This window comes from Microcebus murinus, chromosome 23, assembly GCF_040939455.1.
Source record: "Microcebus murinus isolate Inina chromosome 23, M.murinus_Inina_mat1.0, whole genome shotgun sequence".
Classification (NCBI taxonomy): domain Eukaryota; kingdom Metazoa; phylum Chordata; class Mammalia; order Primates; family Cheirogaleidae; genus Microcebus; species Microcebus murinus.
In genome coordinates this window covers 28115430-28141825 of record NC_134126.1, presented here as the reverse complement: position 1 = coordinate 28141825, position 26396 = coordinate 28115430, and the positions used below count along the sequence as shown (strand labels likewise).

The window sequence follows — 26396 nt, the reverse complement described above, 5'->3', positions numbered from 1 at the left end:
CAAAATCCCAGAGTTGGCTCTGGCAACTTGTCCTGAGTGTGTGGCTCCTTCAGCTGGCTCATGGAAGTTCATTCATTCCCAGGAGTGGAAAATCGGAACATGGAGAGGAGCTGGGAGACTCCTGGGGAAGTCTCGGTGCTTGCTGCCCCTCCGCTCAGGGGGTGCAGAGCACGGCCAGCCATCCTTGGAGGTGACTGGTTTTGCCCGTCTGTAAAGCCACCCAAACACGTGCATTTATTCACATTTCAATCCACTTTATTACCAAAATGAACAAAAGGAGAATGGCATTTAAATTAAATAAGTTACACAAACATCTCAAGAGATAAGGTTCCCGGTCCTCCCTGGGAATCGTATCATCTCAAGTCGGTAGCACTAAGCACATTCAAAAGTATTGAAATTCTGGATTATTTCACTAACTTGCCCCCTTCCCCTGCCTCAGTCCTGTCCAGAAGAGCAGTCAGTGTGAATTTGTGTTCTTTCCAAAATATTCCAACCGAGAAGTTTTCTTCCATGTCGTCCCTCTGCCCCACGTGTTTCCAGTGATACCCCCACGTGGGCTCTCTGAGTACTTAGTTGCAGATCCCTCCTTGAGCCCCAACTCCAGGCCACTGCGAGTCAGCAATCCCCTTCAGTTCCGGGGCTGGCCTGGGCACTAATGGTCACTTTGTCAAGTCCTCAGGGGATCTAGACCCTTGGTTCAAAAGGGTTTCTGACTTAGCCTGTCCTGAGGCTCTGTGACCTTCACTGCCTCCTGGGCCTGAGCTGGACTTTGGAGGAGGTGGAGTAGGGGAGGGTGAGTTGTCATTGGCTGAGGCTCTTGTCCTCTTGGAATTTGGCACTTTGGGTGCTGGGCACAGTGAATCCCAGATAACATTGTTTTCTGCCTTCCAAGTTTTGAGTTCCATTGGCAGCCCGATGGCATAATGAATTCACAAAAAAGCAATGCTCATGGGCCAAGAATGTGCTGGCTGGTCGCCGGCACTCCCTCCTTTAACTCTAAGCAGCCTCGCTAGCTGACCAGCTCACTCAACACGCAGACAGACGACGCAGGTCAGGCTGAAGTTAGACACTGGGACGTTTTCCCAGGCCGGGCCAGCCCAGCCTTGTAGGGCAGGGTCATTACGTTGAAGAAGCTTGGAAGGAGAGGCCAGAAGATTTGCTGTGCACTTCTGTGGAACTTTTGCAAAACATGTGCACATGGAACCTATTTATTTTCAAGTCAATGGCAGGATTCCTCTAGATACCCCCTACATATATGGAGAACTTAACCCCAATTTTCATCTTTCTAAGAAGAAGATAGCCTCAGGTCCTAAGGTTGTTGGGGGGGGGGTCCCTGTGGAAGAAGATCTAGTCTGGACCAGCCTTTGTGCACATCTGTACCCGGCTAGGGGCTGCGGCCGGCCCCTGGAGGACGTTTCCCTTGCCTGGCAGGAGGCCCCCATCATGGCTCTGGGCCACAAGCTGATAAGGGAGAGTTAAAATGATTGGCTCTTTGCCAAGTAAAGAAGGACAAGGCAGATGTCCCGAGGGGAGGTATTTCCCTGATGGGGCCCAGGTCCCACCAGTCCACCTTTGCTTGGCACTAGCACCTCCTCCCCTCCATGTTTCCAGTACAGACAGGGATTCCCAAAAGCATTTGTGCAGAATAACTGGTATCTATTGCTAGGTTGCCAGAGGATTCTGCCAGCTACCCACCCCCCCCTTTTGGGTTCCTACCCAGCCTCAAGTGAAAGGGAGCAGCCCCCCAGGGCAGGGGGCGTGCTGTTTCTGGAGGCAGAGGCAGTCTCTTGGTGGGCTGTCCCCGGGGGAGGTAGTTCCGCTGGACTTGAGGGTCCCGGTCACTGCGCAGGCTAGAGCCTGACGGACTGGACAGTAGTGGAGGCCTCGGCAGCCTTGGGATGAGGAGGAAGGGCAGTCGGTCACCAAGACAGGGACTCCTGGGTGTGGAGAGGCTGCCAGTGACGGAGGCGGGGCAGCCGGACCAGGCAAGCCAGAGAGTCCCAACCAAGTTCGTCCCTGTGTCCTGTGACAGCCTGACTCCATCTGACACCAAGCCATGCAGGCTCTAGGACACCTTTTGAAGCTTGCACACCAGGTCGGCACAGTTGTGTGTGCCCTTCTGTTCTTGACTCACTCTGTAAGTCAGGAAGCCCAGGTGTCCATCAGCTGCCACGGCAGAGCATGGGCGGGGGGTGGGGGGTGGGGGGGAGACTGGAGGCTTGCTCCTTGCCGGCTGGGGCCTGAGGGTCAGAGGAAGGGTGAAGGGCAGGTTGTCAGACTCTCACTCCTGTAAGAAGAGTATGCTTTCCCTGCTGCTGAGAAGCTCTCTCTGGAGATGCAGGGAGGGAGAGAGGGGAAGGGGAGAGGAGGGAGAGTGGAGACAGGGGCTGGAGCCCTGGCGGACGCACTCTCCCGGCACTCCCTGCCATCCCGGCTCATCCTTCATGGAAGTCCCAAGGGCCAGGCACTCTGGAGGCAGCACGAGCACCCACTGGCCTCACAGGGCGGTCAGCGTCTCTGCGTGAAACATGCTCCCGAACATCTCCTGCAGGGCCACAGGAAGGAAGGGGGAGGGGAAGGGAGAGCATTAGACATGTTGGGGTCAGAGTGGCTGCAACCAAGAGGTGACCCTACGGACCCCTGGGCAGGACTCTTAAAAAAGGGTCAAGACCAGACAAGGCCTGAAGTTCGTTTTCACTTTGCTGCGCTATTTTGGTTCTATCCCAGTTTTCTGGAATGTGGTGGAGATTCCAAGAGGGTAGCCTGCCCAATCTCTGTGGCTCCAGTTCTATTTTCTAATGTCCCCCACCTGCCATCGGCGCTCTGAGAGACACATTCAGAGGACCGTGGAATTCAAACCCAAAAAGAATGGGAAGAAACACAAAGAGAGGTGTTATTTCTAATAGACCCTGGAGCCGGATTTCTCTAAAACTAGTCATCTAGCTTCTCTTCATTCCGGGCATCACAGTGGTGCTAATATTCACAGGCCCCGTGGGGATAGTAACCCCCTCGTATCTGCATAGTTTTTAGTTTGTAAGGCTTTTAGTTTGCGTGTCCACATGCAGTAATAATTCATCTGTCCCCTATAATGCATCTGATTCTATCCGAAAGTTTCCTAAGGGCAGGGGTCTTTGCTTGTTCGCCGCTGTGTGCCCCTCCTGGACCTGTGTCGGGCAAGTAGCAGGCAAGCCACAAATACCTGTTGAATTAATGAAAGAACAAATGACTCCCCTGCTGATCTTGTGAGCTGGATGAGACAGGGGTTACCCATATTTCCCTTATTTTGCAGATGATAAAAGGTGGGGCCCAGGGTCGCTGTGTGGCTTGCCCAAGATCCCATGGTTCATGCACTGGGGAGTTAAGAATAGACATTCGTTCTCTGGGACTGGGTCCAGTGACCCTCCCTGCCCTGTGATGATGCCTCTCAGGGAATGAGAAGAATTAAGATCTGTTATTAAAGGAAAGATGAGGATGGAACTTTGTTGCCGGGAGGTGAGAGAGCCCAGTGCACACATTGCATTTGAGAGGATCTCCTTCCTTCCTCCCCCTCCCCCTCGCAGCCCCGCCCCTCCACTCACCTGCTCCAGGTCCCAGTAGCTGGGGCTGTCCTCCTCTGAATCGTACAAGGAGGGCTCAGGGTCCCCTGGAGCCTGGAAGGGGGGAAGGCGATGCAGAATGAGCTCCAGGGACAGAACAGCAAAGTCGGCGCACGGTGGCAGGAAGGACACGTGGCTGGCTCTGGGTCAGCACCATGTTTTTTAACACATAACCCATTCTCTCACCTCTCCTCTCACCTGCCTCACAAAGTATGGCCCCGCTGTGGTCTCCCCCTTACGCCAGACAGGTGTGCATCACAGTCTGCCTTCCTTGGAGGTGCTTTTAGAGGCAGGGAGGTTCACCTAGCCTGCAAAGACGAGGCTAGCCGCCGGGCCTACAGAGATTCCTTCACCCTCTCTGGGAGTCTGTTTCCTCATCTGTGAACGTAGGACAGTCAGACTCACTGTGCTGGCTTTGCCCCTCACCCTGCGGTTGATAAGGGTGTATGTGTGTGTAACTTTTCTATGTATGAAAATATTCTGCAGTATGTAATTATATAAAGTTTTTTTTTTTTTTTTTTTTTTTTTGAGACAGAGTCTCACTTTGTTGCCCAGGCTAGAGTGAGTGCCGTGGCATCAGCCTAGCTCACAGCAACCTCAAACTCCTGGGCTCAAGCAATCCTGCTGGCTCAGACTCCCGAGTAGCTGGGACTACAGGCATGTGACACCATGCCCGGCTAATTTATATATATATATATATATATATATATATATATATATATATATATATATTAGTTGGCCAATTAATTTCTTTCTATTTTTATAGTAGAGACGGGGTCTTGCTCAGGCTGGTTTTGAACTCCTGACCTTGAGCAATCCGCCTGCCTTGGCCTCCCAGAGAGCTAGGATTACAGGCGTGAGCCACTGCACCCGGCCTATATAAAGTTTTTCCATAATACAAATTATTTATAGACATGTAAATGACTTGCATAAGTAAATGTAATAACTGGACGTTATTAGTGCAACGACAAGGAGCACGCGTCCAGAATCTTCTCTGACTGCCCTGGGGACAAGGTTCGGGAAGCAGGAAGTCTGTCGTTGCCCGGAGTTTCCTTAGGTCTCAGCCGGGAGGGCAGGAGCCAAGGCCCCGTGTTTTCCTGGGCAGTCTTTCAGCACTTAGGACAGATGGCTTCACCTTTATCCGTCCCTTAAGGCAAAGAGCAAATCATTGCTCCAGGGCCAGAAAAGCCTTTCTTACGACTCACAGAGGGCAGGGGAGGTTTTTATTTATTTGTTTCACCAAGGGCTGTGGTACACATAGAGTCTTGGGAAGCCAAGGGCAGGGGCTGAGCTGGGAGGGGACCCTGGGACCCTGGGGGGTGAGGGGTGGCTGGAGAGATCTGGGCCGGGACCCCAATGGGGTGGGCTTCTTCTGACTCCTCAGCTCTCTGGAGCCCTAGACAGTGTTCTTGGTATCTCATTTGCATACCACTTACTGAGCTAGTAAATGAAATGTCAAGAGGCTGAGACAAAACGCCACCCCAGCCTCTCCATCCATCACCGGCCTGAAATCTCCAGGCTTTTCTAAATTAAAACGGGCAAGCTTACTCCCCTCCCCGCCTTCCCCCAAAGCCCTTTCTAGGGAGAGAGGAGGAAGAGGCTGGGGAGTAAGGCCAGAATAGCGGGCATACCGTACTGTGCTTTGGTTTATGGAATCGGGAAATTAGAGTTAAGAAAGGAGTTTTACCGTACACAAGGTACTTTCAAATGACATAGAGAGATAATTATCATTTAATCCTAAAGCAAAAAAAAAAAAAGAAAAACGCTGTAAGGTAGGTAATGTTCATTGATGGTGCCCATTCTACAGATAAGGAAACTGAGATTCAGAAAAGTTAAATGGCAGAATCCATGTTGGAACTGGAAGCTTCTCCTGTGTTCTTGCTAATGCCCCTTGGTCCTGCTATTTCAGTGCCCCCGGGGCCTAGAATTCCCCGGGTGCAGGGACCTTACCCCTTGGAAGGTGCGTCCGGGGGCCACTTCTCCGGCATTTGCCTGGGCAAAGAGGACAGCGTCGTGGATGCTGGGAAAGACGTGGCCGCACTCTAGACTCCCGTCCTCGAAGACACCTCCGTGGCTGATGTCATTGTACACCTGGGCTGCAAGGAGGAAAGATCAACCTTCAGAGAGATCCAGAGACCGGAGCTGGGCGTGGGGGAGAAGGGTGAGAGCAGGGCAGTGGGGGAAGAAGAGAGAAGCCCAAAGCCCGAGCTGCCTCGGGGCGGGCGTTGGCATTGCAGTATCCGTTCGGGACGGCAGAGGGCAACTGGAGCTCGAGGATGCTGAACTTCAACCCAGGGCAGAAGGAAGCAGTTTGACAGGGAGTCAGTACTTGGTGGCGATTTGAGAGGGGAAGGCTAAACTGTCTGTAAGGCAGCTGCTGCCAGGTCTGTCCCCCGGGGGGCCATCCTCCCTCTTGTTTACCCAGATCTTTCCTGCAATTTCCAACGTGTGGCAGAGCCCTTACTCTTACCGAATCCTAAGGTGGCTTCCTGAGCGAGTGTCCCGTGAGGGTGGGAGGAATGCACACATTCTAACCCGGGAGCACGTCGCGGCAGGCCGACGCCAGGCAGATTCTCTCCCTGAGCGGGGTCTCCGCAGGGCTTGGGCCGTGCAGCCTTGCCGGAAGGGATCTGAGCCTCCTCGGGAGGCCGGCGTGTGTGCTGTGCCCCATGGCATTCTCTTGTGTGTCTGTGTGCATTGCTGCCTTTCCACGTCCTTGCAACTTTGCTTATGTGCTGATGAGGGGACTGTCCCTTGCTCTGTGGCCGTGACCTCGAGGCTACATGCACACCCCCTTCGGGGATTACATGCTTATAAAACTGCATATCTGTGTGTTCCCTGGGCGGTTAGGATATGTGTGTGTTCTGTGCCTCCTATAGAAGATTCACGTGCTATCTGAGTTGGAAAGGATCCCCAAATTCACCTCGTCAAGCCCCTCATTTTACATAGGGAGAAACGGGTCCCTAGACAGATAAAGTGACTTGCCAAGGATACACAGCAAATGAGAATCCTAGCTGTGCTTTCCCAACTCCACGACACCCCGCCCCCACTGTTATCAGGGCGACCCGGCCAGACTCCCTGGACTTGTGTCCGAAGCTCTCCCGAGCAGGCGGTAGTTTGGGAGGGTGTTTGGGTCCTCCCACTTCCACCCCTTCACTATTCAGACCTTGCAGCAGCCTGTCCCCACTGCCCCCCCCCCCCACGTGCCAGGCTTTCGGTCCCCAAACGTCCTCTCTTACCGTGGATGTTCACCAAGAAGACCTTCACGCCGATCTTCCCGTAGGTGGAGCTCAGCTGGACGTGTTGGGTGGAGAGACAAAAGGGAAGGAATGTTCTGAGTGGGTCTTAAAAGTGATTCACAAAACGCACTTGAGAGGGGAAGCCAAACAAGTAAGCAGCATGAGAGCCCTGCGGCCAAAGACAAAAATAGCAGCAAAGCACACCACTTCTCTCTGGAGTGTGGCTGAGGGCGCCTCCAAAAAGCAGGGCGGAAATGGGGCTTTGCCAACGTGGTGGGCACTTAAAGTCACCGTGGCCCCTTCCTATGGCTTTGCGGCTTCAGACAGAAGCTGCAGGGAGGGACCGAGGCTCGGAGGGTCTAGAGCTTCGGCCAAGGCTGGTCTGGACTCCAGAGCCAGGCCAGGGAAGCAGGCTGAGGTTCAAGGTGGGGCACGGGGCCCTCTCTACACCCTGCTGGTGGTGATGTCAGCCCCTATGCTCTCTCTGCCCCTCTGTTTCCCTGCTTTGCCTCCATCCGAGCCAGTTCTGAGGTTTGCTGACTCCCTGCCATCAGAGGTGGCCGCTGACAAGTCATCAGATGGATACATTCATTCAGGGTGTCCGGTGGGCTGCCTGTTTGGCCTGGGGGTGTGGGCACTGAGGTTATTTCTTCTTCTCGCCTAGGTGGCCAGTGAGTACAATAAGGGGTAGCAGGCCAGGAACCAGGGGCCAAGCTGGACTCTGCTCTGAGGACCCTGGGTGGGATCCTGGTGGCCTGGGAGGGAACTTGGATGTCCTCTGCCGGAGGGGCATGGATCACTAGGGCCTGACGCTCCGGTAGCCTCTCCAGCAACTCACTGTCGTGGGCTGCCCGGGCCTGCTCTGCAGAGAGCGCCCTGTCCCCGTCGGGTCTGGGGAAAGGAGGGTCCTTTGGAGCCTTTGGCCTCCGTGTCGTGCTTCCTCCCTCAGCTTGCTGAAGTGGGGGCCCCGAGGACAGGGACCGTAAGAGAGAGGGGAGCGGAGAGGCTGGTGCAGAGCGCCTCACCTTGGCCAGGGCTTTGATGCCCATTAGGTCCACAAAGCTGACACCACTCATGTCCAGGATGAGGGTGTGGAAGGTGACGAAGGGCGGGACAGTGGCCAGCGTGTCACTGGGTTCACCGGGGGGCTCAGCAGAGGCCGGTGGCTCACATGGGGCAGCTGAGGAGGTGTCGGGGCTTAAGGAGATGTAGGACACGCTGGCACCGTTAGCGGGCGTCTGGTTGTTGTTGGGGTCGGTCGGGGAGGGGTTCTCAAAGTCCTGCTGGAGCTCCTGCAGGGAGACAGTCTGGAGGGGTGGGGCGGGAGGGGCAGAGTCAGGGACCCCCCGAACGGCGCAGGACTGCTAGGCTGAAGCAGGGGCAGGGAGCGAGCAGGTGGAGGTGAGGAATCAGCACGGTGGTGGTGAATGCAGGCTCCGAAACACCCCCTCTCCCAGAGCCCCTTCCTTGGCAGGGCCTGCAAACTTAGCCTCCTATGACCCAAAGTCAGACGACCCTTTTGAGAGGGGCGCTGAAGCCTCAGCCACTCTGCTCTGGGAGGCCCCTTGGGGGACAACTGAGCTCCTCTTGCATTTTTCTATGCCTGCCTGATCCCCCCTGAACTCCCACAGCCACCCCAGCCTTGCCAGCTCTAGATTGGCTGGGCACCCCAGAAAACCCTCTGCTGCTCCCCCTCTGGGGTTGTTCGTAAGCCCATGGGCCATGTCCTATCTTAGCCAGGAAATGGGAGGGGCCGGGGCAGTTCGGCGGTTGCCCTGGGAGCCAGTAGCCCCTCGCCCAGGAAGGAGAATGCCCAGTGGCCACCAGGCAGTGTGCACAGAGACCTTCTGTCTTTGCCTCTTGGGGTGAGAAGTGGGGTCCCAGGAGTGCCACAGGGGAACGGGGCAGGAGGGCTGTTCCTAGCCTCGGTTCACCTTGGTCTTCATGAATAGAGACTTCCTCTGTTGGGTGGGCATCGCTCTCCTCTTCTCCTGCTTCTTGAGGTATTTTTGCTTGGCCAGTAATACTTTCTGGGGGTCCGTGCCCGTCTGTAGGGAGAGAGCCAACAGCCGCCTCTGTAGGGGGCCTTCTCTTGGCCACTCTCTGTCCGGCCCCTCTGGTCACCAAGGACAGAGCCTTACCTTGGCAATGACCTTTTGCCTGAAGATCTCTGAGTTGGCGAAGTAGAGAGGGGAGCAGTAAGTGACAATCTTTATCCCTTGAATTTCCTGGACCTGTGACCGGGAGACTGAGCTCAGGTTGCAGAAATGTTTTCATTGGCTTTTTAAGAAAACCGCTTCTCTTTGAGACAGGGCAGGGCAAGAGAGGGATGTCATGGGCTTGGGTTACCCACCCTGTTGTAGGTCTTAGGATTCACATAAATGTCAGTGTCTGCGACCCGGGCCAGAGCGTAGCCGTTTCGACTGGATGGAGGAGGGAAAGGAAGACGTGAGAGAATGCTGACGGCACGAGGGCCTGGAAGGGCACTGGGGCTGGGGTGGGGGCTGGGGCAGAGCCAGGGTAGGATGGGGTCCTGTCCTCCTCCCAGGATCGCTGTATCTGTCTTTTTGCCCTGGGGGCTGGTGGCAAGCCTTTGACGCAGCTGCCAGACCGGGGACTCAGGGGATAGAAGCGGTGGGGGTATTGTCCTGGGGTGGGGCCCCCTGTGGTTTGGGGTTCTGGCAGTGCCTTTGGAAGGACATTGAGGCTCACCCTCCTGTTCTTCCCCTACTTTCTCTCTCCCCAGCCCTACTAGCCCATGCTCCTCTGTGGTTTTTAGGTTATGGAAGTCAAGCAGCCCAGCCCACAGTCCTGGCTAGGTCGGGCTCTCCTTGGGCCTGGCAACACCTCCCGTGCCTGGGAGGGAGGAGGCTGTTACTCACAACTGGGTCTGGAAGACCACAACCAGGACGGAGAAGGCGACACCCACTGCCACACCATACGGCAGGCTCAGGAAGAAGGAGGAGAGGAAGCTCACCACCCACACGCACTGTGGAAAGAGACAGGTCAAAAGCTGGCCTGGAGAGAAAACTGCCTCTTTCAGGAAGTCTTCCTGGATTAGCTAGGGCCATTCTCTGCTAGCACAACCTCAGACCCACCCTTCCCTTTTTAATTGCATTTTGGGTTCAAAGTTTCGTTCTTTAACCCTTTGCACTCGCTTGCTTTTTTCTCTTACTGCTTCCTATGCTAACCATGTCGAGTCACACTTGACACCAAGTGCGAAGTTAATAGCGATGGGAACCTTAGTTTCCTAATGCAAAATGGGAGAATAATAATACCTACTTTATGAAAGGATTAAAGAGTTAAGGAATGCAAAGGTCCTAGCCTCGTGATGGACACCCAGTGGGTGATCACTAACTGTTAGTTCCCTTTTTCTGTCTAACGCAAGCTCCATGTTCCTGTCCGGAGCCTGCAGCCTGGGGCTGGGGCCTGGCTGTGTGGGTGGAGGGCAGGACTGGGTGAAGTCTGGATAGGTCCCCCAGATTCTTCTAAAGGAAAGGAATCTGCCTGGATTCCTGCAGAGAATTGTCCCGAAAACCAAATGGAAGCAAAAAGCACTACACGAACATCAGGGACTGTGGGCAAAGCAGGGAGTTGTTGGGTGTGGTGGAAGCAGACCCTAGGGCTGGGGATTGTGACATAATCTTCCGCCCTCATCGCTCCCTCGCTGGGGGGACCCCAGGTGGGGCCCTCACCTCTCTGCTTTCGGGATTTCCTTCCCTGAGCCACGTGGATGAGCCGCCCTCGCCCGGCAGACAGCTCAGCCCGGGAGGTTTGCAGCCCAAGACTTGGAGCTGCACTTCCTACCTCTGTGGCCTTTGGCAGCTCGCCTACCCATTCTGGGCCTGGGTTTCACCATCTCTGAGGGAGGTTAGCAAATCTCTCTGAGGTCATGGTGGGGCCTAAGTGACGACACTGCAGTGTCGTCAGCCCACGGTCGCCGGTGTGGCTATCATGCAGCGGAAGCCGCCGTGCAGTGAGTGACTAATCGCGACCGCCAGTCACGTTTGCAGAATGTTTATGGCTGCGCGGTGCTTTCCCACCGTGATCTCGTCTAATCCTCAGAGCCCGTGCGTGACGCAGCGACGACTGCCACGCCTGCTCACACATGAGGAAATAGGATCCCACAAGAGTCCGGTAACACGATCCAGACCCCGGTCCCCTGGCATTGGTACGATTCAGACAACATGCGGCTTACTCATATTATGTTATTTCTTCTTCATAAAAGACACTGGGGGATAGGAAGTTTACAGCGCCCATTTTGCAGATTAGGAAGCTGAGGCTCAGAGCGGGTAAGGGACTAGCCATTGGCCACGGCGCCGGTGAATGGCTGAGTTAGGATTTGAACATAGGACATCTCACCCTGATGTCTGGGCTCTTAACGCTCAGGCCATGTAGGGAGCAGCAGACCAGAGGGTTCGCCGCTAGGACGGGGCTACCTGGCAGGGCTGTGGCGTCGGGGGGCGAGCTGGGGACCCAGAGGTGGCTGGATACTCACGCAGTCCAGCTTGCTCTTCCTCCACAGGTAGTAGGGGTCGGCGAGTTGCTTGAGGGAATTCTTGAGGTTGACAGCTATCAGGGCTCCCAGCACAGACTGGAGAAGCAGAACATGGCTCCGTGTCACCCGGGTGTCCCCTTCTTTCTGCCCTCCTCCACATGCCTGACCCTGGAGCCCGGCAGGACAGAGCTGGAGTTCCAGGACGCTTCCCCTGGCGGAGCCCCCAAGTCTCTGCACTCAATCTTAGGTTTAGAAAGTGCTGGCGTTAGAGCCATGGGGTCCATCCTGGCCCCATCTCTGCCTTTCCTCTCTTCCCTCACCCCTAAGTGGCTCATGCCCAGAGCCCTGTTTGCTGGGCGGCAGGAACACCTGGCGCTCGCAGGTGCTTGGAAACGCTGCCTGGGGATCAGACTCTGAGGCCAGAAGGCCAGAGCTTGAGACTAGCCTCAGTTTTCCTCATCTGTGAAATGGGTAGAATAAACCTGCCTTGTCTGCCTCACGGGTTGTGATCGAGACTAAGTATGACAATGATGGCTTGTTACAATCTGCAAATTGCTACACAACTTTTAGGGACTGTCCTCACCGGAGTCTCCCGCCGTCCTCTGCTCTCTGGCTGGGCTCTTACCTTGGGCAGAGGGTACAGATAGGTTCCCAGGACCAGCATGGTGATCATCACCACCAGAGACACGCACAGGCTTGCCACCTGTCCAAGAAAGAGGGTAGGTATGCCAGTTTTGCTCCTGATTTGTGTCCAGTAGATGCCTTTGGGGAATGGAGACTCAGAAGGAAAGAGGAGGGCCAGATAGCGCTGCTCTGGCCCGGGCCGCCTGGGCTTCTCTGGGGCAACTGTCCTGCGAGCGACCCCTTCTGCCTCACTCCCCTAGCGCAGGGCTCACCTGGGATTTCCCTCCAGCTCCATCCACAGCCAGAGTGACAGAGAGAGCACAGCAAATGACATGAATTTTAAAGAAGGAGCCAAAGAAGTTGCTGCAGCCCAGGGCGATCATCTCCTGTGGGGAGAGGGGCGGGATCAGAAGCCAGTGGTGGCCGGGCCGGACCGAGCACGGCCAGCCGTGCAAGGCCACACACTCCCAGTCGAGACGAGGCCAGCCTCTCAGGGTCAGAGACTCCCCACCCCCTGCTGGCAGGCAGCCCGCCGCGCCCCAGCCCAAAGAGCCCCAAGATATCTCGTAGCCGGGGCCGGCCCCAGGTGGCCCGTCCTACCCAGCCCTGCTGGCCATGGCCGGAGCTACCTGGTTGGAGTCCACGTCATAGCCGTGCTTGCTGGCCAGCGTCCGGCCCACAGCCAGGTTGATGACATAGCCCACGATGGCCAGAGAGAAGGCTGTGCCAACCATGTCCTTCCACTGTGAGACCACAGGCGACACCGGAGTGGGGAACCTGCCGAGGAGCCAGAAAGGAGGCAGGGCCCAAGGGTGTGAGCGGCGCGCGGGAGGGATGGGGTGGCTGGAGTGTGGGGGGGTGGCACTGCGTCCTTCACCAGCCTGCAGGGGCCAGCCAGGCCCCCACGCTGCGTCTTTGTATAAGTTATCCTGCCCAGCCCAGATCCTCAGTATAACCCTGGAGCGTGGGTGCCATCACTCCCACTTTACGAAAGGGGAAACCGAGGCTTAGAGAACTCAGCCTGTTCAAGGTCACAGAGCCAGTACGTCGTAGGGCCTGGTTTATTTACTCCCAGACTCTGGACTTTGTGCTCACAACCCCGAGACCCCCAGACCCCCAGTGCCCCAAGCCCTTCCCGCCCTCGCCTGCCCCGGTTCGCCCAGGGCCCGGCGTGGTGCCGGCACATGGGGGCTGCTTAATGAATTGTGCTGATCCGAATAGCTCCTTTTCCGCACGGACGAAGAGCCCAGGGCATTAGAGCAGGGCGGAGAGCCGGCAAGGGGCTGATCAGAGAGGCTTTGTTTAACGGCATTGATCGAATGAGACTCAGAAGGGGAGCGTGGAAGTTAAGGCTCACTGTTCATAAAGCAGCCGGCACCGGCTGGCCGTGTGGCTCTGCCCAGTGACAAGCAATACTAGTAGTTCCCATATGGTCAGCGCCATACTGTGTATGATGCACTTTCAGAGACAGAGGCGTTTGTCTCCTCTGTCTCTGAGCCCAGGCCTTGGCGGGGAGGGGACGAGGGGAGGGGGGCCGGGCTGCATGGACTCACCCATGTTGGATCTCTCCCACGATCTGCATGTGATACTTTTTGGGCAGCTTGCAGCCCCCAGAGATAGCTGTTGCCACCACCACCTGCAAACCCCAGAGTGGAGAATGGGGATTAAAGTTGGGGCCGGGGCAGGAATCTCTCCCAAGTCTGCCTTTTCTCTGGGGGTCCCAAGTCCTGCCTCCTTGAGGGGAGGAATCTCAGGAGCAGGAAGAGAGGGACAGCCACGCACAGGGGGATGGGATGGGATGGGTTCACGTCTGACTTCAGGTCCCACTGGCTGCCAATGGAGGGGGTGGGGTGCGGGTGGGCTGGGGCTCCCCGGGCTCTGGCTGGAGCTGGATTCCTCTTCCCGCAGCCTCTCCAGCCCCCCCAACACCCAGCTCCGGGCGGGGTCCTCACCACGATCATCTCCGTCGGGATGGGGAAGCGGATCCTGTGCATGTAGCGGGCGTTGAGCTCCTTCACCACCACCAGCACGGCGCCGCTGATGAGGGCGAAGATGAGCGAGGCGATGTTGGTGTGGGGGAGGTTTTTGCAAATGTCAATGAAGGTCTGGGGGAGAGAGCATCACGCTCACAGGCTCCCACTCCTCCTTCCCGCGTTACCCACCCTTGGGTGCCCGGCCCAGGGAAGGCCTGCCGGCAGTGCTAACAGAGGCGCACCGAAGCAGAATCCAGACCCCGGTCACGAACACTGTCCCATCTTCCACCACCCTCTCCTGAAGCGCACCCTGAGAGCTCATGCTCCGATGGGAATGCTTTTATTTATTTATTTTTCTCTAGACTAGAGTTCCAGCTAAAGGAGGAGGGGTAGAGATCAGACATAAGGAAGGACTTTCTAGGCAAGGAGGGGTTGAGGCAACGGAATGGGGAACTGATGGAGAGTGCAAGTCTCCTTTCCCGCAGAGATTAACCACAGGGAACCTCAGCTTGCTGTCGAGGTCATGCACTTGCCCTTCCCTCTCAAGGTGGGAAGCCCCTTGGAATCCTCCCTAAACAGTGGGCCAGCCAGCCCCGGCTTGAGAATATCTCACAGTGAGAAACGAAAAGCCCCTCGAACCCTGCTGAGTGTCTGCCCCAGCCTGCCCAGTCGCAGGAGCGCGTCCCCAGACTCACGAAGACGATGGACCCCGGGCCTGTGTAGGAGGGGACGGTCAGGCCGAAGATGTACTTGAGCACCGAGATCAGGATCTGCAGGCCGGCAGCCGTCATGAAGCCCCGGATGAAGGACTCGGAGAGGTAGATGGCCACAAAGCCAAATTGCATGAAGCCCAGGCCCATCTGCAAGGAGAAAAGGGGTGTTGGGGGAAGGCCGAGGTGGGCCAGCCGTTCCCACAACCTGCCCGACACCGACCCAGGCCCGGAGCCCCGTGCAGCCCTGGGAGAGCAGCAGCTCTAGGGAAATGAGCCCGTGACCTCGTGCTGCCCTTTGCTGTGCCCTGTGTGCCTGCTGCCACCAGACCTTTAGTTCCTTTAGGGCCCGGGCCTCTTTGTCACTTCTCCTCTCTGGCTTTGTTTCCTTATCTGTAAAACCAACCTGGTCTTTCCCCAGTGTTTCCTCTCCCCATAAATGTCACCATCATAAACCTGGTTGCTCAACTGAAAACTTGACAGTCGTCCTCCCTTGCCTCCCACACCCAATCTGTCACCAAGCTCTGTTAATGCTCCTGGCAAAACGTCCCTAAGTCCACTCCCAGTTCCTTCGCCAGGGCCACCTAGTCTAGTCCCCTATTGCTCCTGCCTGGCCCTCTGCAGGGTCTCTCAACGGGTCCCCTGCCTTGCTTCTAATCCGCCTCCCACCCAGAGTCTCTGCAGCCCAAATGATCCTCATCAACTGCCAATCGGACCCAGAGCTGCTGCTTAGGGGACAGACCCCAGACTTCATTGTCTGGCCTCTGCCTACCTTTCCAGTCTCTTCTCTGGCCCTCCACCCCCCAGCCACACCATGCTCCTTGCTGTTCCCGGTCAGATCATACTCTCCTAGCCCTGGATGCTTTTGGGCGCTGTTCCATCTGCCTGGACCATCCTTCCGCACCTTGTTCATTTGGTTACCGGTTAACTCCTACTCATCCTTTAAGACAGGCCAGGTGTCCCCTCCTCTTTGAGGTCTTCCCTGACTCTCTGTTCTGTGTCCCTTCAGCTCTTTGTACACAGTCCTACTCTGCTGCTTATCTCACGACATACAAATTTGTCTGTTGGCATGGCCGCTTGCTCTGCTGTGCTGTGAGCCACTTAGGAACTGGGCCTCTTTCTTGCTTATCTTTGTATCCCAGTTCCTGGAGCAAAACATTAATGGAATGAATGAATGAAAGGCGCTCTCTGGGACTGCTTCTTGCTCTTGCATTCTGTCATGCTGTGCTTCCTTTCATAAAACCTAGCTCCTTTGCAATCCTCTGTAGACGCTGAGTTTATGTTGTGCAGCTGCCGCTGTGGCGTGGAGCAGAGGGGGCTGGAGGGGGTGAGGGACGTTAGAGAAACTTGGGAGTCTGGAAGGCTGTGCTGCCAGAGAGTGGGGTTTCTCCTGGGGTAGTGGAGGGAGGCTGTGTGCCTTTGAGACAGTCTTTAGGCTCAAGACAGTTTTATCAGGTGCAGCTGTTGTTCCTATGTATGGTCCTGCCAGCTACAGGTGCGAGATACTCTGAATTTTCAAGGTCCTCTTTAGCAGGCGTCCTAAACTACTGCTCGTGGGCCACATGCAGGCTGCCTAGCACATTTATCTGCCCTGCCCCCAGGTGTTTTTGCTGATGCTGCCTGTCCTGCTTAGCAGCTGACTTGTCCCGGGCCCACAGTGCGCCCTCTTCAACGGTCTGAGGGACAGTGAACTGCCCCCTGTTTAAAAAGTTTGAGGACCCCTGCTCTTTAGCCCTGGGATGGGAAAAGGAAGGAGGTAGAGCCCTAAACCAGATTTAACATCCTTTACGGGATGTTACATCCTTAACATCAAACACTGATGTAACATCCTTAACATCAAAACGGGAGCTTTGGGGCAGGGGCAGGTGGTCTGATGCCCTCCTGGCGGGGTTGGGGGCCGTCCCCCTCACCTGGATGATGGCAGTCAGGCAGGCTAGCGTTGCTGACACGTGCAGCCTCTCTGCCTCCATGGCTGCCGTGTCCACGTGGCTCTCGTTGGTGACATTGTTGAAGACCTGGAATTTCGACTCTGGGGCCAGCTGCAGACAGATGTTACCCACCAGGATGCTGATAACGGCAAAGGTACCTGTGGTGTCCCGTCCGGCCATCAAAAATCAGAGGTTTGGACCACGCCCATGGAAACCAGAAAAGGGCCCAGAGATGCTCCCCGGCCCCCCAGGGTGATGGATCCTCACACCTCCAAGGTCACCTCCGGCACGGTAACGGCCGCTCACCGCTAACCATAATCTACGCTTTTCAAGGTGCTTCACTGCAGCTGTCAATATTATCTCATTGGACACATGGGGAAATAAACGTAGAAATACACGCAGACTCTGAACCACAAACCAGACCTTGTGGCCAGGTCCTTTTTCTCTATGTCACTTAGCGCCAGACAAGTCCAAATGTCCCTGCAGTGGCCTGCTGGGACTGGCCTGGGAGTTAGACAGTGATTGCTCACATCTGTTTAGCAATTCATAGCACACGGTGTATCTTGTTCTGCCAAATCTTCCTCTCATTCCAGGGAGGAGGATGGGACAGGTAATTCTAACTGAGCTCACAGAGGCTCAGTGGCTTCTCCGAGGCCACCAAGGATGTGGGACTGACACTCACAGGGACCGTCCCTCCAGGACTGGCCAGCACCAACTCTAGGAGAATGCAGACGGAAAAGCACCCACCCCTCTTTGCCACACCCCCACCCCGTCCTCCTGGCCCAGGTCACCTGCCTGCCGAGAGGGGAGAGGCCTTACCTGGTACCATCTGGTGGATGCCCCCCAGGAAGAAGTAGGTCAGGAGGGGGAAGAAGGAGGAGTAGAGGCCATTGACCGCAGGAAGGTTGGCCAGCAGAGCAAACGCCATGCCTGCAGACGACAAAGACATTGAAGGCCCAGGAGCACAGTCAGCTTATAGGGGTCACAGTGGGATGGCGTGGGGGTGGGGAGAGGAATGGGGAGCAGCAGGCCAGGCCTGGCTGAGGGGAGCCCCTCACCTTGTGGGACCTGGATGGATCCCCCGCTGAGTCCGCCAAGCAGGTCGGGGACGATGTAGTCCTTGATCTTGTACTTGGGGAGCCAGGAGAGCACAGGCAGCAGCCCAAACACCGTGGCTTTGACCTTGGCGGAGGAACACCTGGAGGGAGAGAGGGCAGGTTTCCAGTCGGCCCTGCATGGCTTGGACACTCAGAGTTGGAGAGGGACTATAATATCCTGTTCATTTCATTCATTCATCCGTTCATTCCAAATTCGCTCAGATTTCTGATACGACCCTGAGCACCCACGGTGTGTGCCAGGGGTACCAGGAAAAAAAGGCAGGAACTTCCTCTTGACAGCTCGTCCACACACCCTGGGCATTAGCTGGATGTCTTCAGACTGCTGGCTGCTCCCCTGGGAAGTCCACAAGACTTGGCTTACCGGTGTGCATTTTATGGTGGCTCAGCCTTCTAAGGTGTCGGGGCCATGCCCAAGCTCAGATGGCCTTTCTCCTGCAAAGGCTCCTCTGAGTTCCTGTCTACACTCGCCTGGGCCCCTGCAGCTCTGTGTGCACCCTGTTTGTAATTGCTCACTTTTTGTCCCTCTCTCCCACGAGACACCCCACCCCACCAGGGCGAGAAGTCTGTCTCTCTCGTTCATCTTTGTACACCTTGAGCATTGCACAGTGGTGCTTAGCAAATATTATTTGAATAAATGAATAAGTGAAAGGATGGGCCGGTATCGAGACTCAGTCTGAGTGGGGGCTTCCTGCTGCCCTTTTTCTTAGGACTGCCCCCACCACGAAAGGCCCTATTGTTCCTGCAGGCTGCACCTCTGCTGACTCACCCTCCTTTGTGTGTGATAACTCAATACCGGAGTTCTTTCCCCTGTTAATTCATCTGTGGAGGAGGGAAGAATGGGGGGTGCTGTTCGTTGGTTAACGCAGGGTGGGGAGAGTTGATCCCTTCCCTGTTTGTTGAACACCTTGAGGTCCTTTTATAGAAACTCAGGAGCGGTAGGAACAAGGGCTTACAGACTCCAGGGTGACAGCCAGTGGATTGATGACTGGAGCGGGGTGGGGGGATTTGCTTTTCTTCTCCCAGTTGAGGGAACTCAAATACTCAGGGCCCATCTGGTGACTCACTGACCTGCTCTGATTAGGCTTCCTTTTCTGCCCGGCACCTATTCCTGCTCTTTGCTGTTGCTCAACAATAGTTTCCCTGACACTGGGTCCCCTGGATGTCACCCAAGACTGAAACCAACACAGACAATGCTTTGTACCTTGGAAAGTCTAGGCAGATTTTCTTTCCCAACGAACACTCCATGCAACGGCATCCTCACCAACATCTGACTCCCCAGTCTCCTACGGGGCTCGTGATGGCTTTCCCATCCCTGGGATGGTGGAAGGCCAGGTGGACTGGTGGGAAATGGCTTAATGCACCTCTAGAGCCTCATTCTAAGAGAGGACCAGCCCTGTAGGAGTCTATCGGGTCTGTTTGTGGCAAAGAAGATTAGACTCATGAATGGAGAGCTGGCTTGAGAAAGAAAAGCAACTCATTGGAGGGCTAGTCCATGCCCAACCTTACTTGCAAGCGTGCCATATATTGGACAAAGCCATCTGAAGCCTGAAAGAAGAGCTGAAAGTGGAGGCCAAGAGGGAAGTGGAGAGAGAGATCAGCTGTCTTCACATTCACTCGTTCATTACACAGATATTTACTGGGGCACCTTCTGTGTGCCAGGCACTGGTCGAGGCTCTCCTGCTAGCACCATGGGAATTGTCAGTTCCCTGCATCCCTCTGTAGTTTCTATCATCCTAAGCACTTGGGACAACAGCAGACCCCCTCATCCCTCCAGCACAGAAGCGACCCAAACTTAAACGCTTGGGGCGCAGAGACCGACGGAGCCCCACCTGTCTGTCTGAGAAGCATAGTTGTGGGTGCTGAGTCCCCAAGGCCTTGACTGTGACTGGGCAGAGATGGAGCCTCCCAAGAGAAACAGGGTTGGGCTGGGGATTTTAGTAAAAACTCAAGTGGGTGATTCCCCCGGCCTGAACCAGTTCCACCTGCATCTCCACTTCAGCCATTGCCAGTGACCTCGATCCAGGTAACTGAATCAGCTGTTTCCCCAGGGGAGCGAGGAAGAGCGAGCCAGCCCACGGCCAGGCCTCGGCGAGGCCGCCCAGGAGTCTGGGAAGGGGGAGGGTGAAGCTCACAGCCCCAGGCCCCCGGGGTAGCCCCCTGCTTAGAGGGAAGGTGTCACCACCCACCAGCAGTTCCAGGGATCTGAGAGTGGAGACAGCCTGGGAGCTGCTAGGACTATGCCCTGGTAGGTCCCCTGCTGGGGAGCCTGGGAATTCAGGGTCCCCTTTGGGCATTTTCTGCCAGCCAAAGGAAGGGACATCTGGGAGAGAAAGGGCAAAGGGCTTGGGGTAACTGTGGCTTCAGGTTTTTTTTTGATGAGGAGGGAATAGGGCCTGGGGTGGCATTCCCTGCCCCTCCATGTTGTAGCATGGCCCTGTACAGCTCCTTAAAAACCCCAAAGAAGATTTGAGTGGACTGAGAATAGGAGCAGCCCCATGCAGGGGTCAGGGATGCCCTATAACCCTTCTGAGACTGTGGAAGATTCTGGCTCCTCCTCCCCATCCTCCCTGGGGGTCCCAAGGTTCAGAACCTTCCTTCCCCAGGGCTTCCCTAAAGCCCGTCTTAGGGACACTGGTGCAGGCAGGACTTGGTGGGGAGGAGAGGAGAGCAGAGGAGTCTGGGCTCTGGGCCACATTACCTGAAGGCATTGCGAAGTTTCTCTCCCACCGGGTACGTCCGGTCCTTCTTCTCAAACTCATCGTCGAAGAGGGTGAGAGAGTACGCGGCTCTGTCTACCACGTAGCGGGGCCTGGGCTGGCTCATGTCTGGGGCATTTACAAGCTTTGGGAGAAGCAGAGCAGGGCAGGATGAGGCAGCATCCCTCCCCAGTGCCGGCCCGGGCCTTCTCTCTCTGGTCCTCGCGGCAGCAGAGTTTTATTCTCCTCCCCGCCCCCAACCAGCAAGGTGCCTCCCTTCCCTCTGTCAAGTCTTTCCACCAGACTCACTGCTTTTGGTGGCCTTCCTTCCCAGGCGCTGATGATGCACGCACTGGCCCTGGCTGTTTTGCTTGGCGCCCAGCACGTGGCTGGCACCCGACACCTGTGACATCACCGTCACCCCCGCCGAACACCAGGCAACGAGGAGGTGGGAGTGCAAGGGCAGGAGTCACCGCTGGCTTCAGCACGTGGGTCCTACTCTCCCCCGGCCCCTGGGGCCCCCGCAAGCCAGTCCCCATCCCCACACCATAGATTCCCCTGGCAGAAAGGCTCATACCATTCGGCCAATGAGCTTGGAGGAAACAGAGAGACCAGCCTGCCCGGAGGCATGGGGATAGCCGTGGTGACCTCAGGAGGACCCTTCTTGAATAAGATGCCTAGAACTTCACCGACAGGTTTCCCGGGGAGACAATGGTGTGTTTGGGGAAATCAGGATGGTCCACCCGCCTGCTCGCTCTCCCACGGCTTCCTGTGCCTAACCTTTCCCCCACCCTTGTGTACCGGAGTTCCTCTCCTCCTCGCTCTTTGCGCAACCTGGCTGGCGTTCCAGGAGCCGAGCTGGGCAGAGCTGAGTGCCAGGGCCCCCGAGGCCCAGAGGAGTTCCCTGTGGGGACCTTTCCCTCTCCCTCCTCTAACAACAAGTCCCCTCCTGTCCTGGGCCCCCAGGGCTGGGAGAAGTTGCTCAAGGACCACAGAGGAAGAAGGAAGGAGAAGAAAGAAATGGGGGCAGGCTTAGAGGGAGGGTTTGGGTCTGGGAGGTGGGGAGTGTGGGGTGGCTGTGGCCAGTTTGGCAAAAGACTTAGATGTGGTTGGAAATGAGTATACCTCACGGGAGCCAGAGATGCCCCCAACTTCCTAGGGGAGACACCGGGTGAGTGGGGAAGTTAGCAGAGGGGAGCAGCTTGGCTGATGCCCCTTGCGGAAGAAAACACTGGGGCAAGATAGAACATTCTCGAAGGGTCCAGAAACCTGGGTTCTAGTCCTGGCTTTAGTGGTGAGGCAGAACAGGTGACATTACTTCTCTGAACCTCAGATTCTTCATCATTAAAAGGGGGGTAACATACCCGTCTCACAGAGTTGTTGTGAAGACCAAAGCAGTCGCTGGATAAGAAAGCGTTGTGTAAAATGTAAAGAACGATGCAAACGTGAGTTACTATTAGTAATAAGATTGTGCTCAAGTTGGTGGAGCTTGGGCTGGTGTACTCATTCATTCGGTCTCGAGACTCAAGGTCCCCTGGGAACCGGTGCCTGGCAGAACCCCACAGACGATGCCCGATGGAAGAAGCAAGGGTGGGAGAACGAACCCCCACAGCACCTGTGCCCAGCCCCGTGCCTGGCACTTGGTTGAGTGAATCGAGATACATGGGAGTTTGGAGGAGACATGGGCAGAAGTGAGTAAGGAAAATGGCATGTGAGACATTTCAGTGGGAGAAATGAAAGACAGGGGCATAAGGAAAACAGCAGAAATTTTAGAGCCGGAATGACTTGGGTTCAAAGATTCAGTTTCTTCATCTATAAATGGGATAATAACAGTCCCCGCAGTTGCAACGAGGATTAGATGAGATCATGTGTGTGAAGTGGCTGGCCTTTCATGGACACCCATGAATGGTAACGGCGGTGATTACTATTATTAAGATGGGAGGTGCTTTCTTCCTCGTCGGAGAGACTATTCAGAGGCTTCCAGCCCTTCACCCTCCAGTGAGGCGCAGTAATCTTGCTTTTCCTCCCCACCCTCTCAGGGGTCTGCAAAAGTCTGTCTTTCCAGGTTCTTTGTCTGGTGAGCTCTTTGGGAGAACCATTGGGGAGCACGACCCTGCCCCCCCCATAGGAGCCCAGACCTCCAGACCTCGCTACAGAGAAAGACCCGTGGTGTGCGGAGTCCTGTCCCAGTCCACTGAACAGACCGCTTGCAAACAAACAGCCAGAAATTTCAAGGGGGTGGGGGGCGAATCAGCAAAGGACAGCCCTTTGGAAAGGGAGGTGATGGGACAGCTTGCTTCCCTGCCAGCCAGCAGGCAGCGACGCCTGAAGCCTCTTCCCAGGCTGCTTCCGAAGGCTGTGAGTTGCAGCAGCGTGCTTGTGGGAGGGGTGCTGTCAGCACCGATCCTACTGAGCCCTGCTATCCCAGCCTCCCTGCCCTCCCACCCCGATTTCCCTATTTCCTCCGTGCTACCTTTCTCCCTGCCTCCTAGCCCACTCCCACACTTGTCCCCACCCTTTCCCTGCCGCTCACCCCCCACGTTCAGTTGTTCATCGAATCCTGTCGCCATTTCCTTCCTTTCTTCCTTTTCTTTCTCTCCTGCCCATCTCCTCTGTGCCTCCACCCACCTGGTCCCGCACCCCCTGCTCAGAAACCTCCATCCTCCCCATGTCCAGGAGGATGAAGACCAAACTCCTTTTTTTTTTTTTTTTTTTGGCATTTTTGCTTTTTATCCTCTGGCCTTGTTTTGGTGTATTCAGTAAATTTGCTGGCTGGGTCCCTCCCCACCACCCAGGCTTGGCTGTTCCACGCCCCCAAACCAGCTTGGGTCTCTGTTCACATTCTCCTCCTTCCCTGAGATGCCCTGACTCATTTCTGCCTTTCTAGACCTGCCCATCCTTAAGACCTGTTTACGTTCCTCCTCCTCCCCTCTCCTCCCTCTCCCCCTCCTCCTTCTCATCTAGGAAGCCTCTCCTGACCTTCCTGGCCCTGGGGCATCTCCTTCCCGCATACCCATCCAGCTACACAGTGCTGGCTGTGGCCATTCCGGCTGTCCATTTCAGGGAAGGGCGGGAGGAAAGCCGCGGGGCTGGTGGAGATCCTTCCGACAGCAGCCGGCAGGTGACTCAGGGTTGTTTCTGCCCCGTCCCGATAGATGGTCACTAGACACCAGGGCAGTCCCCTCTGACACAGGCTAACTGAGCGAAAAACTACTCCCTTGCTATACCGGAATGTCACGTCTGTCCCTGTCCCATACTCTCTGCCCAAAGGGGAGAAGGCTCTGGGAGCTGTCACAATCCTGAGTTTGTACAAAGAGGAGAACCCAGCAGCCAGGTGGAATCAGGAAGTTTGTCTAGAAGGGAACTCGAGGACCATGCTGTTCCAGTCCTCTCATTTTGCAGGTGGGAAAACTGCACGTTGGAGAGAGGTGGGATGGGAACCGAGCTGGGCCTTTGACTCCAGCTCAAGTGCTCCAGACCTCCCATGGACGAGGACGCTGCTCCCTGGGGGTTTTCCCTGAGTGGCATCCAGATTGCCCCTCTGGGACCACCCTGGTGGCCTTGCCACCCCAGCTAACAGGATGGGACTTCTGGGTTCTGTGTCTGCTCTTGAAGGCTGTGTGTGTGGTTGCCTGCCCCCCCACCCCCCCAGCATTAGTTTTCCCAGGACAATGACAGGCAGCGTTGCAAATCAGCAGCCACAGGGAATCTGCAGCTCCTTGCGAGGAGGTGCTCCTGCCCAATCCTAATTCCAGGAATAGGGGCTGAGGTGGGGTGGGGCTTAGGAGGGGAGGTCACTCCATCCCCAGCCAATCTTCAGGCCTTGGAGCAGTGGAGGAAAGGGGCCTGGGAGAGGCGGAAAAGGGTGAGCGGGTGGGGAGGGCCCTGTCTCTTGCAGGCGGGCTTCCAGGGTCTCAGAGAGCTCAGGCGGATCCCCAGAGAGGGAGCCTCGCAATGCTAGCTCAGGGGTAGGAAGGGGGAAGAGGGAGCAAGAGAGGGAGCCAGCGACAGGGAACTTGACAATTTGATCCCCAGTTAAACAAACACACAGCCCTGCTGAGTGATGTCAGCATCACTGCAAAAAAAGTCAAGTGCCCTATTGCCATAGGTGTGTATCAACCCTGTCCTGTCCCCGCCAAACAGGTGCCAGCCCCTCCACTGCCTCCCATCCCCCCACCAGCTCAGGGATACATAGCGGTGCCCTGTGACAATATTGAGGAACAAAAGGGTAACCCTGCTCCCCCCCCCCCACTGTGGGGGAAAGGAGGGGCAGCGCCCAAGAGCTGGAGGGACTTGGGGGTGCTGTGGGGCTTAAAGGGAGTAGAGAGAGGAGAGAGCAGAGGGTGGGAGACGTGGTGCATGGACAATTGCTAAGTCCTAGTGGGGGAGTGCGGTCAAATCTGGCGTGGGGGCAGGAGACCCAGGGGTCCTGTGGAGCAAAGGAGCTGGGGCAGGGGGAGCAAAGGGCAGATGGGCTCTGTGGGGGTGGGCACAGGCTGGAGCAGAATCCCCTGGGTTTCTCGGGGATCTCCCCTACAAAAAGCGCACACAAAAGAAAGCCCATGGGCGCCTCTTCCCCGTCAGAATACTGTGGGCAGAGACGGGCGTGGGCACCGTGCCCGAGTTAAGGCAGGGAAAGGCTTGGGCTGCAAGCCATAACTGACCGTCAGCATTCCTGCTGTCCCTCCAGAGCATTCCCATCCTTGCTCTGCCACTCCCGGCAGGTCCCTCTGCCTTTCTGGGCTTTCTTTTTTCTATCCATCCCTATACCCAGTGCCCCATGCCCTTACCCCACCGAACCTTCCCAGGATTGGCAAGAAGAAAAGCAGAAAACCTCTTTAGAAGAGGGCGGAGCACCTTGGGCGCAGGAAGGAGGGGAGCCTGTCTGCGTGGGGTTTTGGTCCCGTCTGGAGGTGACCCTGTCATTGTGGCCCAGACCGACTTCCTCCCTCAGCCCTGCCCAGGGTGTGCACGGGTGTGTATGTGGGGGGTTGACGCACATGTGCCAGGCACGAGAGCAGCCCCGGCTTGGCGTCCTTATCACGGCTCCCTGCCCAGCTGGTGGCTGCTCTGGGCAGAGGAAAGGTCACTCTGAGGTCCCCTCTGCTCCGGCTGCCTCCCTGTCTCATCTAGGCTGGGAGCGAGGACAGCCTTGGAGTGGCCAGGGTCAGGGTGTGAGCTGGTGATGGGACGAGAGGACTGGGTCTCAGCTGGAGAGTGTGTCCCCAGAAGGAGGAGGGAAAATGTAGAGGTCAGTGCACCCCCAAGGCATTTTTTTTTTTTTTTTGAGACAGTCTCATTTTGTTGCCTGGCCTAGAGTGCCGTGGTGTCGGCCCAGCTCATAACAACCTCAAACTCCTGGGCTCAGGCGATCCTCCTGCCTCAGCCTCCTGAGTAGCTGGGACTACAGGCATGTGCCACCATGCCCGGCTAATTTTTTTCTATATATATTTTTAGTTGGCCAATTAATTTCTTTCTATTTTTTTTTTTTAGTAGAGACGGAGTCTTGCTGTCTTGCTCAGGCTGGTTTCGAACTCCTGAACTTCAGGGATCCTACTGCCTCGGCCTCCCAGAGTGCTAGGATTACAGGCCTGAGCCACTGCACCCGGCCCCCCCAAGGCATTTTTAAGCACTCCTCTTCTTTCTACTGCCCCTGTGTTTCTGGCAATCTCCCACCCCTCCCCACCCCGGCCTGATTTCCTCGTGGGTGCTGAGAGGGGAGGATGAGCTGTCACTAAGGTGTCTTCCCCCCGCCTGGCTGTTCAGGGACTTATCCCGAGGAGGGGTGAGAGTCGCTCCTACCACCCCCACATCCCTCCCAGCCGACGCTCCCCTCCCTGTCCCGGTCCCTGCTGGGGAGGAGGGACAGTGCTGGCTGAGGAAATGAGCTCCAGCGAAAGGGACCGAGGCTAGACTTTAGGAAGCACTCTCAAGGTCATGGGATCCCTGGAACGGACACCTGAGGTTAGACTCCTGGAGGTGTGCAGGGAGACCTGGCTACTCCCACTTGCAAG

At 56.2% G+C, this 26396-nt stretch overlaps 1 protein-coding gene across 1 annotated transcript; it reads right to left on the bottom strand.

Moving 5' to 3' along the window:
- Positions 1–245: 245 nt before the first annotated feature.
- On the bottom strand, positions 246–20567 carry SLC26A9 (solute carrier family 26 member 9). The gene is made up of 20 exons (XM_012760215.3): positions 20385–20567; positions 17627–17766; positions 17388–17498; positions 16551–16726; positions 14626–14790; positions 13910–14062; positions 13511–13593; positions 12587–12734; positions 12230–12343; positions 11959–12036; positions 11334–11429; positions 9718–9824; positions 9189–9258; positions 8977–9069; positions 8770–8883; positions 7861–8142; positions 6836–6890; positions 5547–5692; positions 3579–3650; positions 246–2545 (listed from the first exon to the last, which is right to left on the bottom strand). Exons 1-20 carry the CDS (start codon positions 20507–20509, stop codon positions 2498–2500), a joined length of 2376 nt encoding a protein of 791 aa, XP_012615669.2. The 5' UTR covers positions 20510–20567; the 3' UTR covers positions 246–2497.
- Positions 20568–26396: the final 5829 nt, after the last annotated feature.

Coding starts and splice junctions, on each gene's coding strand:
- SLC26A9 (XM_012760215.3), bottom strand. CDS start 20,509: ATGAGCCAGCCCAGGCCCCGCTACGTGGTAGACAGAGCCGCGTACTCT. Junction 12,037..12,229: donor GAGCTGGAGGGAAATCCCAG/GTGAGCCCTGCG, acceptor TTTCTTGGACAG/GTGGCAAGCCTGTGCGTGTC. Junction 8,143..8,769: donor CTCTATTCATGAAGACCAAG/GTGAACCGAGGC, acceptor CCACCCCTCCAG/ACTGTCTCCCTGCAGGAGCT.